At 40.0% G+C, this 14,002-nt stretch overlaps 1 protein-coding gene across 3 annotated transcripts in view; it reads right to left on the bottom strand.

Annotated features, from left to right (window-relative positions):
• Positions 1-14,002, bottom strand: part of MOSPD1 (motile sperm domain containing 1) — a 33,508-nt gene that overhangs the window by 19,029 nt on the left and 477 nt on the right. Inside the window, exons 2-5 of one of the 3 annotated variants that reach the window (XM_073358490.1) lie at positions 13,289-13,447; positions 7,115-7,372; positions 6,846-6,921; positions 1,248-1,471 (exon numbers count right to left, since the gene is read on the bottom strand). In XM_073358490.1, the coding sequence (XP_073214591.1) occupies positions 1,248-1,471; positions 6,846-6,921; positions 7,115-7,268 (454 nt within the window). In that variant the 5' untranslated portion in view covers positions 7,269-7,372; positions 13,289-13,447. Of the gene's footprint in view, positions 1-1,247; positions 1,472-6,845; positions 6,922-7,114; positions 7,373-7,638; positions 7,732-13,288; positions 13,448-14,002 lie in introns of all 3 variants that reach the window. The other 2 variants (XM_073358491.1, XM_073358489.1) reach the window with 2 other exon arrangements.

Here is a 14,002-nt window from a genome sequence, read left to right as displayed (position 1 = left end):
AAAAGTGTCACAGCACACTGTTACTGAAAAATTGCTTACTGTCTCATTTTGTCTGTATGAAATTTGTTTGGTTTGTACTGTCTTCGCTAGTGCTTTTTATGTATTCTGTTGTAAAACTAGGCAAATATCTAGATGTACCCCCTGGAAGAGCTCTGCATGCCCCCAGGGGTACGTGTACCCCTGGTTGAGAACCACTACCCTAAGCACACCTACCAGATTGGACCCTGAAGGCAAGAGAGGCAGGGGAATGCCTATTTTGTGAATCCTGCTGGGACTTAGGTGAATTAGGCACTCAGCTGTTGGGCAGTGTCAGTACTTTAATGGTGGAAACATAGGAGCCATTGGATTCTAGGCACCTCTATAGGGTTAGGTGGCAGCTGTGCAGGGCTTTTGTGCAAGCCAGTGGTGCCTAAATGTTGGACTGAGGTGCCTAATTGCCACTTTCAGCACTTAAGTCCCCCTTGTGAATCCCACTCCTTGCCTTTTCTGGAATTAAGCTGTCAGAGAGATTGGGGGTGGTGGGGAGGAAGGTGCATTTTCAGCCAGGCAAGTAAAGATTAGAATTTTGTTTTAGAAGACAAAACAATTAAGGAGTTAAGCCTTCTCACCCTGCCACCCCTAATTTGCAAGAGCTCATGCTTCAGCCATAGCTGTTGGTACATCAGCTACTCTCTATACTACTGCATGTGCATAGCAGATATTTGTAACTCCACTTTTCTGTACATTTCAGAGGTAAAGGAACATGGCACAAAAGAAGTGCCATGTGTGGAAAGTGTCTGAAAGTATCTGCTGCTGGTCAGGAGGTGGAGAATTAAAGTTCTGACACAGACAAAAATACACTTGGAGACACACTTTGATAGAACAAATTAGTCTCCAAGGGCATGGTCCTGCAATCCTTTTGTAGCCACATCTCCTGCTGAAGTAAGTGGGAATTTGCTTGTGTAGAAGGATTGGCCCCTTAAAAGACCCATTACTCAAATGAACAAAACTCTGGATAGCAAATGTAACTTTAGGGGCACATGGTAGTTTATAGCTCTCTCATTTGACTAAAGAGGATATAAGCAACACAGCAATAGCATGGGCTTTGGAGCACCATAACCACTCTTAACAATAACCAGGGTACTCTTACAGGAAAGTAAAAATGGAGTTAATTTAGACTCTCTTTCTTATAGTTTAACCTCTTTCCAGTCATTTCAGCTATACCAAACTGTTTGATCTAGAAGAGGGCTAGGTAAGACTTTAACTACCTGGTTGACACAAAGTCTGCTCAAAAAAGACACTTTCAGCCAGATGTTCTTTTATTCTTTTTTCCTCTTCTTCCTTTTGCTGTTGCTCTTTTGCAGATGGAAGTAGTGTAGCAATGACTTCTTTTCGCCCTAATGCTTTCCTCTGGCTTTGCTCAGACACTTGGAGACGGAATTTGTCTATCAAACCATAGTGACAAGCCCGAACGTCTCTGTGACGAATCACACTGTAGATAAAAAAAATACATATATCAACATTTTTATGCAGAGCCCCTTTCAAGAGATTCATCTGCATGGTTTCAACTGCAGGGTTTGGGTCAGGATACCTATATTATGCCCACGACCACTATCTGAGCACCCAAAATTATGCAGTTCTATAGTATTTCATGTCAAGTCTCATACAGGACCCATAAATAGCAAAGCTTAACTAAATCTCTTCCGTACCTCTCTTTTATGAACAGTAGTTTGTTCACTTGGGTCTTCACTGTAGTTATAAATAATTATGAAAATGCATGTGTACCTAGTTTTAAAATCCCACAATATTTAGCCACCATAATGGGTATTGTAACCGCTTTTTTCCAAAATGCAAATTATTTACTTGAATGACCATAAAAACCTTTTGAGAGATATTAAGAGAAAATCCATATTTAAGCCAGTTAGCTTCAGGAAATGTGTAGTCTGACAAGTTTCAGTCCAGAGCAAGTTGCAAACTCCTATGAATAAAGCTTTCTAACTACACTGGCATTGGGTAGTGCCATTTTAACATTGTTCCAGGAAACTGATCACTTCAGCATTGAACTGATCACTTCAGCACAAAGAAGCCCATGATTTCTGCATTTTGGACTGAATTTTAAGAGACTGGATTTTGTGATCACATTAAGATACCCACAAAGGCTTGTTATTAAAATACTGGGTATGCCTAAAATTAACATGTAATTTAAGTAGGGCTTTCAAAAGGGAACAGAGAATTACAAAGGTTTGAAATACATCAGCCTGTAAACCATATGCTTATTGAACATAGGAGCTTCTTCGTAACCTCAGAAGCAAATGAGTTAGGCCATGATGGAGTTTCATCAAGTAAATTTATTTCACCCATGGCAAGTCAACTACCATTTGGTGAAGAGTGGGCTCTGTCTTGAGTAGATCACTGAGCAATGAAGGTTTGAGCCTTAAGTCCTTACTCGGCATGCACTTTTGCTTATGTCAGAGCCGCAGCTTCAAGCCTCTGATTTTTATGTTAAGACTTCTTGTGTTGCTTTAAATTCTTTTCTATTGTTAGTACCATGCTTCTATGCATCAGCATAAGCACAGTGTTATGTAAAGTTTCTGTTTGAGCATACACAGTTACTGTCAAGCAAAGAGATGTTTCTCTACAGACCCATATAAACAGATACATTCTCCTGTTTCTTACTGGAGAGCACTGCATAATTAGAAGCTCTGTAGAATATTGGTTTATCTGGCAAAGGGCCATATGTATACAGCACAGTTCATATCTAACCTCACAGCAATAAACATAGTTCCAAGAATGTTACCCATACTACAATCCATTGGTGATCTTCCTGAAAACACCATCCTGGCCACTATGGATGAAGAAGCCCTCTACACAAAGATGGACTACAAGCCGTCAGGAACAGTATCCCCGATAATGTCACGGCAAACCTGATGGCTGAACTTTGTGACTTTGTCCTTACCCATAACTATTTCACATTTGCGGAGAATGTATACCTTCAAACCAGCGGCACTGCTATGGGTACCCGCATGGCCCCACAGTATGCCAACATTTTTACGGCTGACTTAGAATAACGCTTCCTCAGCTCTTGTCCCCTAATGCCCCTGCTGTACTTGCGCTTCATTGAGGACATCTTCATCATCTGGACCCATGGAAAAAGAAGCCCTTGAGGAATTCCACCATGATTTCAACAATTTCCATCCCACCATCAACCTCGGCCTGGACCAGTCCACACAAGAGATCCACTTCCTGGACACTATGGTGTTAATAAGCGATGGTCACATAAACACCACCCTATACTGGAAACCTACTGACCACTATGCCTACCTACATGCCTCCAGCTTTCATCCAGACCACACCACACGATCTATTGTCTACAGCCAAGTTCTACAATACAACTGCTTTGCTCCAACTCCTCAGACAGAGACAAACACCTACAAGATCTCTATCAAACATTCTTACAACTACAATACCCACCTGCTGAACTGAAGAAACAGATTGACAGAGCCAGAAGAGTACCCAGAAGTGACCTACTACAGGACAGGCCCAACAAAGAAAATAACAGAACGCCACTAGCCATCACCTTCAGCCTCCATCTAAAACCTCTCCAACACATCAAGGATCTATCCTTCAGGATAGGACGACCCATCACTCTCACAGATCTTGGGAGACAGCCCCCCCAGTCTGAAGCAAATACTCACCAGCAACCACACACCACACAACAGAACCACTAACCCAGGAACCTATCTTTGCAACAAAGCCCGTTGCCAACTGTGTCCACATATCTATTCAGGGGACACCATCATAGGGCCTAATCACATGAGTCACACTATCAGAGGCTCGTTCACCTGCACATCTACCAATGTGATATATGCCATCATGTGCCAGCAATGCCCCTCTGCCATGTACCTTGGTCAAACTGGACAGTCTCTACGTAAAAGAATAAATGGACACAAATCAGACGTCAAGAATTATAACATTCAAAAACCAGTCGGAGAACACTTCAATCTCTTTGGTCACTCGATTACAGACCTAAAAGTTGCAATTCTTCCACAAAAAAAACTTCAAAACCAGACTCCAACGAGAGACCGCTGAATTGGAATTAATTTGCAAACTGGATACAATTAACTTAGGCTTGAATAGAGACTGGGAGTGGATGGGTCATTACAGAAAGTAAAACTATTTCCCCCATGTTTATTCCCCCCCACCGTTCCTCAGATGTGCTTGTCAACTGCTGGAAATGGCCCACCTTGATTATCACTACAAAAGGCTTCCCCTCCCCCCCCCCCCCCCCCGCTCTCCTGCTGGTAATAGTTCACCTTAAGTGATCACTCTCGTTACAGTGTGTATGGTAACACCCATTGTTTCATGTTCTCTATGTATATAAATCTCCCCACTGTATTTTCCAATGAATGCATCCGATGAAGTGAGCTGTAGCTCACGAAAGCATATGCTTAAATAAATTTGTTAGTCTCTAAGGTGCCACAAGTACTCCTTTTCTTTTTGCGAATACAGACTAACACGGCTGCTACTCTGATATCTGTTACCCATACTGAGACTACTATCTGCCAAAACGGGGTCGGGTATTGGCTGCTGAAAAAATATTCTTGAAGACCTAACTAAAGAAATTAATATTTTCTGAGATGGACCCAAAGATAATCAATCAAAATTCCATAAAGATCAGCTAGAGACCGGAATGAGTTACTGATGCCAACTGTGTCCACATATTTATTCAAGTGACCTAATCATAGGACCTAATCACATTAGCCACGCCATCAGGGGCTCGTTCCCCTGCACATCTACCAATGTGATATATGCCATCATGTGCCAGCAATGCCCCTCTGCCATGTACACTGGCCAAACCGGACAGTCTCTATGCAACAGAATAAATGGACACAAATCTGACATCAGGAATCATAACATTCAAAAACCGGTAGGAGAACACTTCAACCTCTCTGGCCATTCAGTAAAAGATTTAAGGGTGGCAATTTTGCAACAGAAAAGCTTCAAAAACAGACTCCAAGGAGAAACTGCTGAGCTTGAATTAATATGCAAACTAAATACCATTAACTTGGGTTTGAATAGAGACTGGTAATGGCTGGGTCATTACACATATTGAATCTATTTTCCTAAGTTAAGTATCCTCACACCTTCTTGTCAACTGTCTAAATGGGCCATCTTGATTATCACTGCAAAAGTTTTTTTCCTCCTGCTGATAATAGCTCATCTTAACTAATTAGCCTCTCAGTTTGTATGGCAACGTCCAACTTATCTGCATGTATAATCTTCTTACTATATGTTCCATTCTACGCATCCAATGAAGTGGGCTGTAGCCCACGAAAGCTTATGCTCTAATAAATTTGTAGTCTCTGAAATTAGTCTCTAAGGTGCCACAAGTCCTCCTGTTCTTTTTGCGATACAGACTAACACGGCTGCTACTCTGAAACCTGTCACTGAATTACAGTAATATAAACTTTCTGTGCACTGGTATGTGTTGATCATTTCTGTGCTTTTAACAATATTGCTGTCCCTACCCACTTATGCTTTTTATGGGAAGTGCTAGTTGGTTACACCGTTGAAATTCCCAATCAGTCCTGATGAGGCCAATGCCACAGTACCAGATGGGCTCCTCATAACAGAGTAGTGTCATCTGCTTTGCAGAGAACCAAGAGTTCATTAAAAGTAGGTCTTTTGCTAATGGCATGTATTGGCCAGAAAATATAAATAATGCTTTTTGGAGTAAATAAATGTTTAATCAGAAAACCCAATTTCCTTTTTATTTTTATTTATTTATTTTGGATACTTCATTCTCATGAAGCACACACTGCAGCCTTGAAGTCATGTAGGTCAGCATGAAGCTAACATACAGAAGCTGAAACATGTCATGCTATTTTGAATTAAATGAATATTTACCATTTGTTCTGCTCTGAATTACAGAAGACAATACTGGTAAATCACGGTTAAAGCAAAAAACTAGAAGCCCTATTTAACATTTGGGGATTTCAAAGGTAACACTTAACTGGCCATCAGCCCTTCTCTGTGAGTGAGTTGGGGTCAAGGAAGGAGAAGAGAGATTTTTTTTTTTAAAAATGGTAGGTAAGAGTATCTTCACTGAACAGGACAGCAGAAGTATACTCGCTATGTTACATGGTCATGGAAAGCATTCATATTAGAATTTTACAGATTCTCACTTTGCCAATCTGCAAATAATTCTCACCCAAGCCTGGTAATCTCACCCATTTTAGCAAAAAACCTTATAGCAAAGTATTCTAGTGTGGTTCATATCAGAAAGACTTACTTTTAAAACTATACCACAGGATCTATGTATTAGCACTCTACTATTGTTTATTCATATTTACACAAGTAAAAAGGGGCACCTATCCAATGCTCCTGCCATAAATTACAAAAAAAGGGGGGGAAAGAGCCAGTAGAACCCAGAACTATGATCTTGTTAAATGAGTACTGTACACTTACCAAAATAATTTTACAACATACAGTTTGTGATTCATTGTCCTCGATTCATTGTTTGTTTACTTTTCTTGCTAATTCATAAAGTTTAGCACCATACAATGTGTTTCTGCTCATTAATATAACTTTGAGGTTCGACCAGATTAAATCAGGAACTCACTTTATATATTCAAGTATTTAATTTTCTCTGGCTAATTCAGAATTACCAAGCAACTTGCATAAGCACTACGATATTTTAATGTTCAATAAAATGTGAATGATGAAGTGGGACTAGAGGTTAACATTTTCTGTAGTGTAGTTTAAAATATGCCTTTTAAATAGTAGCTGAGGTTTAGACATACAATTAGCTGATGTAGTTATTCAAATCTTTAACAGTTAAGGAGAATTGAGCTATTTTTACTTACATATCAACACAACACTGAGGCTTCACTGCACCTGCAGCATCGACAACAACATATTTATTTGGAGTTGTACAAAGAACTGAAATGAAAAGGACACTGGTGGTTACATGGTATAAACCAGCAGTAGTAGAAATTTTAATAAACAGACTGTGGTAGAAGACAAATCTGAATTTTTGCATAACACCATAATTTTCATAACTTATGTTTGTTATATAAGCTACAGGTAGACTGATAAAGGAAACCTTAAATGAAACTGAACCTAAGAAACCCACCTTTGAATTTTAAGGCAAACTCATAGGGGTTATATAGAGTCAACACCTGTTTGTGTGTTGACTGGTCATCTGCATAAAATATAAGCTCCGTAGGAAACACAAAAACAGGAAGATTTCCTTCCACTAACTCTGGCTGTCTTTTTTGTTGCTGCATTGGCACCGAATCCTTCCTTCTGCTTCTTCTGCTCTTATGATTTTGTATCCCAAACAGATTTCTGGTTTTGAGTCATTTAAGAATTCCAACGCATTTTGGCAATTCTGCAGAAGAAAGGAAATGGAATGATGATAGTGTTTGTTTTCACAAGTCCATAGAACCTAATCAGACAGCAGATGATACATAGATACAGCACTTAACATTTGGTTTTGAGCTTGTTTATAATTATTTTAAGCGCCTTCAAAAATGTTTAAGCTAACATAACTTTACTCATCTTTGACATTTTGTTTTCGTTCATTTTAAAAACTGCAATAAAGTAAGTGAATATGTCTTCCTTTCATTAGTATTATCATTTGTATTGCTGTAGTACCTCATGCCTCAATCATGGACCAGGACCCCACTGTGCTAACAGCTCTACAAACACAGAACAAAAAGACAGTCCTTGCAGCAAAGAGCCTATAACCTGAGTATAAGACAAGAGACAACAGGTGGATCAAGACAGACAGGAGGGTACAAGGAAACAATGAGACAATATTGGTCAGCATGACAGCACACCAGTGGCCTAACTGAAACATCCCAAGGTACAGTACAATATGTTATGTATATCATGTTTGGATATGAGCCAGGTCACAGTGCAAACATTCAGAACAAAAGAATCAGGAAGACCTTCATTCTTTGTCTAATTGCATCTCTGAAGTCTGATCATAATAAGATTTCAGTGTAAAGGCAGTGAATTAAAAATCAAGTAGGATGTATAAGATATTTGTCATTATTCAATAGTACAGGGTAGGTTTTGGATTTTTCCATCACATTTACTGAAGCTAAATCTGTAGTTATTATTTAAGTTGATGTTAAGAATGATTGTTTTCCCTAGTGTGTAACCAAAATCTCCCCCCCTGAGATTTTTCAGGTTCATTTCTGGAATCTCAATCCAAATAAAACAAAAAACAAAACTCCACAACCTGTTCATATCACACTCCCAAATGTAATTTATAAGATAAAAATAAAGCCGCAATCATGCAAATACGTATACAGATGCTTGCCTTTATGCACTAAGTAATTCCACTGTAGTGAACAAGCCTATTCACAGTGCATGATGTTATGCAGGTGTTTAAGTCTTTGCAGGATTGTGGCCTAAAATAGTATTTCACTATGTTTTCTACAGGCTAATAGTCCTAGGAGGACACCAAGAGTCTGAGTGGAGACTCTTAGGCTGGGTGTACACTAGGAAATGTTCATTTTAAAAAATCCCACTTGTGCTGTCACCCACAGAGATGAGGCTCCTAGTGGTTTCCAGCATTTTACCACCGCATTGACGAAACCTGTTACTCATATGCAGCCTAACTGGTGGTTGCACCAGCAGTAATTTTGTTTCTAGAATTCCCTAGCGCAGACACAGCACAGCCCCAATGCTATGGATGGTAAATAAATGCCTAATTTTCTGTTTTAAATCATTACATTAAATTTCAAAGTGCCAATATTTTATATGAGAGCTAATTTTCACAAAACTTAGGCTTTTGATACCTAAACATCCAAAAGGGACTAAAACCACTAGTCCATGCTCTACCAGATGTACAGAATCTAGTTCTGGTTCAAGATGTATGTAAACACTTTTTAAAAGATATTTATTTTTTAAAATTCTCCAAGAGTAGGTACATATTGTCCTTCCCAAGGGCTAACTATTCTTATTCCAGTATCTCCTTTCAAAATCCAGAATTACTTTCCAGTAGACTAGAATGTTAATTATATTCTTTTGATAACAAATCCCTGATGATGATATTCCTGATTGATGTTCTATTTTTTTTTTCAGAACACTTTTTAACTAGGCTACATATCAGCAAATGGCAATTTAGATTCTGTGCACTTCTCAGAATTTTAGTAAATACTTTTTGTTTCAGAAGAGATGAATAAGCTCTGCAATTATTTTGCACAGCAAGTCTAATTAGTAGGACTTGAGCATCTTAATGTGCTATTGCTAAATAATATTCACTGTTTCATTCAAACATACAAGAACTGTATCAGGGTCTAACTTGAAAGAATGCTAGCTGTCATAAATATAAAGGGAAGGGTAAACCCCTTTGAAATCCCTCCTGGCCAGGGGAAAGCTCCTCTCACCTGTAAAGGGTTAAGAAGCTAAAGGTAACCTCACTGGCACCTGACCAAAATGACCAATGAGGAGACAAGATACTTTCAAAAGCTGGGAGGAGGGAGAGAAACAAAGGGTCTGTGTGTCTGTCTATATTCTGTCTTTGCCGGGGATAGACCAGGAATGGAGTCTTAGAACTTTTAGTAAGTAATCTAGCTAGGTACGTGTTAGATTATGATTTCTTTAAATGGCTGAGAAAAGAACTGTGCTGAATAGAATAACTATTTCTGTCTGTGTATCTTTTTTGTAACTTAAGGTTTTGCCTAGAGGGGTTCTCTATGTTTGGAATCTAATTACCCTGTAAGGTATCTACCATCCTGATTTTACAGGGGGGATTTCTTTATTTCTATTTACTTCTATTTTTATTAAAAGTCTTCTTGTAAGAAAACTGAATGCTTTTTCATTGTCCTCAGATCCAAGGGTTTGGGTCTGTGGTCACCTATGCAAATTGGTGAGGCTTTTTATCCAACATTTCCCAGGAAAGGTGAGGTGCAAGTGTTGGGAAGATTGTTCATTGTTCTTAAGATCCAAGGGTCTGGGTCTGTAGTCACCTAGGCAAATTGGTGAGGCTTTTTACCAAACCTTGTCCAGGAAGTGGGGTGCAAGGTTTTGGGAAGTATTTTGGGGGGAAAGACGTGTCCAAACAGCTCTTCCCCAGTAACCAGTATTAGTTTGGTGGTGGTAGCGGCCAATCCAAGGACAAAGGGTGGAATATTTTGTACCTTGGGGAAGTTTTGACCTTAACTGGTAAAGATAAGCTTAGGAGGTTTTTCATGCAGGTCCCCACATCTGTACCCTAGAGTTCAGAGTGGGGAAGGAACCTTGACACCAGCTCACAGGAATACAAAACTGTTTTTAAATAAACTATTTCTTACAGGCAATAGAAGAAGAGAGAATTCTAGGAAAAGTTAATTACAGTGCAATATACCGTAAGGAATTAAAGAACATAAGAAATAAGATACTAAAAGCTCTCATTAATATAAAATCTCTATATATGCATTTGGCTAAACTGCACAAAAGATTTTTTTCTAATGATTGTTTTAAACAGAGGTGGACAAACTACAGCCCGCAGGCCACATCCAGCCTGCAGGACCGTCCTTCCCGGCCCTTGAGCTCCCGGCTGGGAAGGCTAGCCCCTGGTCCCTCCCCTGCAGCCTCAGCTCACTGTGCCACCAGCGCTGTGGGCAGCGCGGCTGTGAGCTCCTGCCAGGCAGCGCGGCTGCGAGAGCCGCCGGCTTGCCCCGGTGTTCTAGACTGCGCAGCAGCGGGTCCTGGGAGGGGGCGGTCAGGGGACAAGGAGTAAGGGGGTTGGATGGGTCAGAGGTTCAGAGGGGGGCAGTCAGGGGGCAGGAAGTGGGAGGGGGCGGATGCCAGGCTGTTTGAAGCACAGCCTTCCCTACCCGGCCCTCCATACAGTTTCGGAACCCTGATGTGGCCCTCAGGCCAAAAAGTTTTTTTTGGATATTTTGAAATATTTTATTGGATTACTAAAGTTCCAATAAATGTGATTCTTTATTCTTCAAAATTACATTTTATTATTGTTTCTTTTTATTTTAACACATGCATTGGATTCATTGCAGATTCCCTGATCCTACCTCAACTCCAAATGTCATGTTTTTTGTTTGTTTTTTTAAATATACATATGTATCATGCGGTTGCTTCCACTTGTCATTTATTGGCTGGGTAAAAAGTTATTATTCAAACTGGTATCAATGGAAAATGGTAAGTTTTCACCAACGTGAAGGACAGCATACACTAGACTCTTTTGCATCATAGCAACATCAGCTAGGAATGTGACTATTTTTGTGACAATGCTTTACTGGCAAAAGCCTTTATGATGATAGTTATACCAGCATAAAAGTTCTTTTGCCAGTATAACTTATTATGTTTGCTGAATCTCTATAAACTATACTAGCAAAAGCACTTTTTATAAGCTACGTCTATACTGAAGGGTCTGCTGTGTAACTATAATACCTACGTCTTATATAGCACTTTTCATAGTAGATTTCAAAGTGCTTTATAAAAGAGGTCTATAACAGGAAAGCTCATTAGAATCAAAGGGACTATTAACAACACACAAAGCTAAGCATGGGCATAAATCTTTGCAGGATCAGGGCCTAAGGCCTCCTGCAAACTAATCAACACAGGTGGACTCCTGCACCTGTATGGAGCCTCAGTGATGACAATGAGATTCTGTAAGTGCAGGGATCCACATGCACACAGCTCATATCATCTTAGCAGTATTAGCTGTTTTGCCAACAGACTATACAGTAGGACAGCTACTCTACAGTGATGACTTTTCAGGTCAATAAAGGAATCTTCCTCCATAAGGTACCTAAAAGTACGCTGCTTGTGTCATGATAGCACTGGTTTGCCAGCATTTCCCTTAGAAACTCCTTTTTACAAGAGGTTTTAACTTGGCAGAGAAAAGCTGGACTAAAATGTAACTTATTTCTCCAAGCATAGAATTTTGATTTTGGGATACTTTTTAGTTTAATAAAAAAGTGAAAATAAAATCAGGAAGTTTTCAAATGTAAGATTCTGTTCTATTCATGTTCTTATAACCAGCTAATCACCATGGTTTCTGAGCACAGTCTATACTCCTTTTCTGTATTCAGGACTACAAATGGCTTCTTTTAAAAGGGGGAAATTGGGTAAGCAATTTATTCAGAACAATGAGCTAATCTTGAAAAAGGCCTTAGTATATACATTACTTTTCTGAGATTTTAAACCGCACATCTCTGATTTAAGAAGTCTTGTTACAATGTAACATGTACAAGGCATTGTACTGGAGCGATCATCTACTAGCTCAGTGGTTTTTCAACCCTGGGGTCCACAGACTACGTCTAAGATTTTCAAAAGTGTCCGCACCTCCATTCAAGATTTTTTAGAAGTCCACAAATGAAAAAAGATTGAAAATCACTGTAAAAGCTAAATAATGAATATTGTAAAAGTTTTCCCCATTGGTATACTCAAAGTATGTCAAGTTCCAAAATATGATCAGGATATTGATATGTTTTCATTATGTATATACACACAGTAAGAAACAGTCCCCTTCAGAATCATTACAGACTAAAAGACCAGTTAGAAATTCTTGTCCTTTCAGATTTGTCAAGAAATCCAATACAGTTTGATGTTAAAGTTAAGTATTAGAATGAGATTCCAACAGCTCAATCAATTTTTTTTGTTTATTAGGGTAATTTTAGATGGCCTTAATATATACCTACACAATCTACATGTTAAACTTCCTGTAATTACTTGGGAGAGAGAATTATCTAGTGATTAGAAGACAGAATCAGAAGCCAAGACAGCTAGGTTCTACTATTTCTAGCTTTCATTGACTCACTGTGTGATCTTGAGCAAATTAGTTAACCTCTCTGTGCCTCGGATTGTTAGTCTATAAAGGCCTCAATTTAGCAAGGTACTGAAGTATGTATGTTGTCCCATTTAAATCTATGGGACTACTCAGAAGCATATTTTGCAGAAGAGGAGCCAAAATGGTTGTACTACTATTTACCTACCTCACATGGCACTGTGAAATGCAAGTAATACTTGCAAGGTGCTTTGAGATCTCATAATTTCAAAGTACTGTATTATAATCTATTACATCATATTAATGAGATACAAGAAGCATGATTTTTCGCGTCTAATTTTGTAAGTTTCTGCAGGAATTCTTTCCCTTGAAAGATATTTTAAATAATGAATGCAAAAATTATACTTGGCTAAAACTAGGTAGGTCACAAAGACAAAAACAAGGAAATTCTAAGTAACACTTGTGCACAGTTTCTGATCCATTCTGTTTGTTAGGTAATACAGAATTTTCAATAATGTAAATCAATCTCAATCTGAACTTCCTTATTTTTGTGGTGCTTACAATAGTTTTAAATGGAAACTGGGTATGTTAATACTGAATGTTGTTTTTCTCCAGGTCAGGTAAAGCTGTCAAATCAGGAAAAAAGAAATCCAAGCATCTGTTGGAAACTGACTTTTGAGTTCGGCTAGCTGGGAAAAATATCTGTTTTTCCTAAATGTACTAATGAGACAAAGAGAAGGGGAAGCATTGACACACCCTAACTTTTTCAAAATAATTTCCAGCCGTGAGCAGTAAAGCTATGTCATAATCAGCTCGCCCCTCGATGCTCCCCACCCCAGTTCGAGCCCTGCCCTACTTCGCAGCTTTTGATTTTCTAGGCAGGGGCGAACACGGCGGAAGGGCGAGTTGAGGAGGAGGGTTTCCAAGCCCCTCTCCCTTGCATGATGAGCGGGCAGGCTGGGGTGAGCTCCCAGCCCTTTCCTCCTTCACCCCAGGCAAGTGGCGGCTGGTCCCAGCTGGGCGGCTGCTCGCAGGACCCCGCTGGGCGCCTGCGGCCGGGAGGGTACGGCTCCCGGCGGGCCGGCCGCAGGTCCCTGCGCCGGCTCGGGGGCAGCCAGGCTCCGCAGCTCCCCCGCGCGGCGGCTCTGCGGCTGCACCACGTGGCGCAGCTCACGTGAGCGTGTTTACAGCGGCCGGACACGGTTGATGTGCCGGGACCTGTCAAGAGTCGGGGGGGGAGGGGGAGCGGCGGGAGCCCGACCCCGCGCTGCCAGC

The sequence above is a fragment of the Lepidochelys kempii genome, chromosome 9 (assembly GCF_965140265.1).
Source record: "Lepidochelys kempii isolate rLepKem1 chromosome 9, rLepKem1.hap2, whole genome shotgun sequence".
NCBI classification, from domain to species: Eukaryota; Metazoa; Chordata; order Testudines; family Cheloniidae; genus Lepidochelys; species Lepidochelys kempii.
This window is presented reverse-complemented; position numbering and strand designations above follow the sequence as displayed.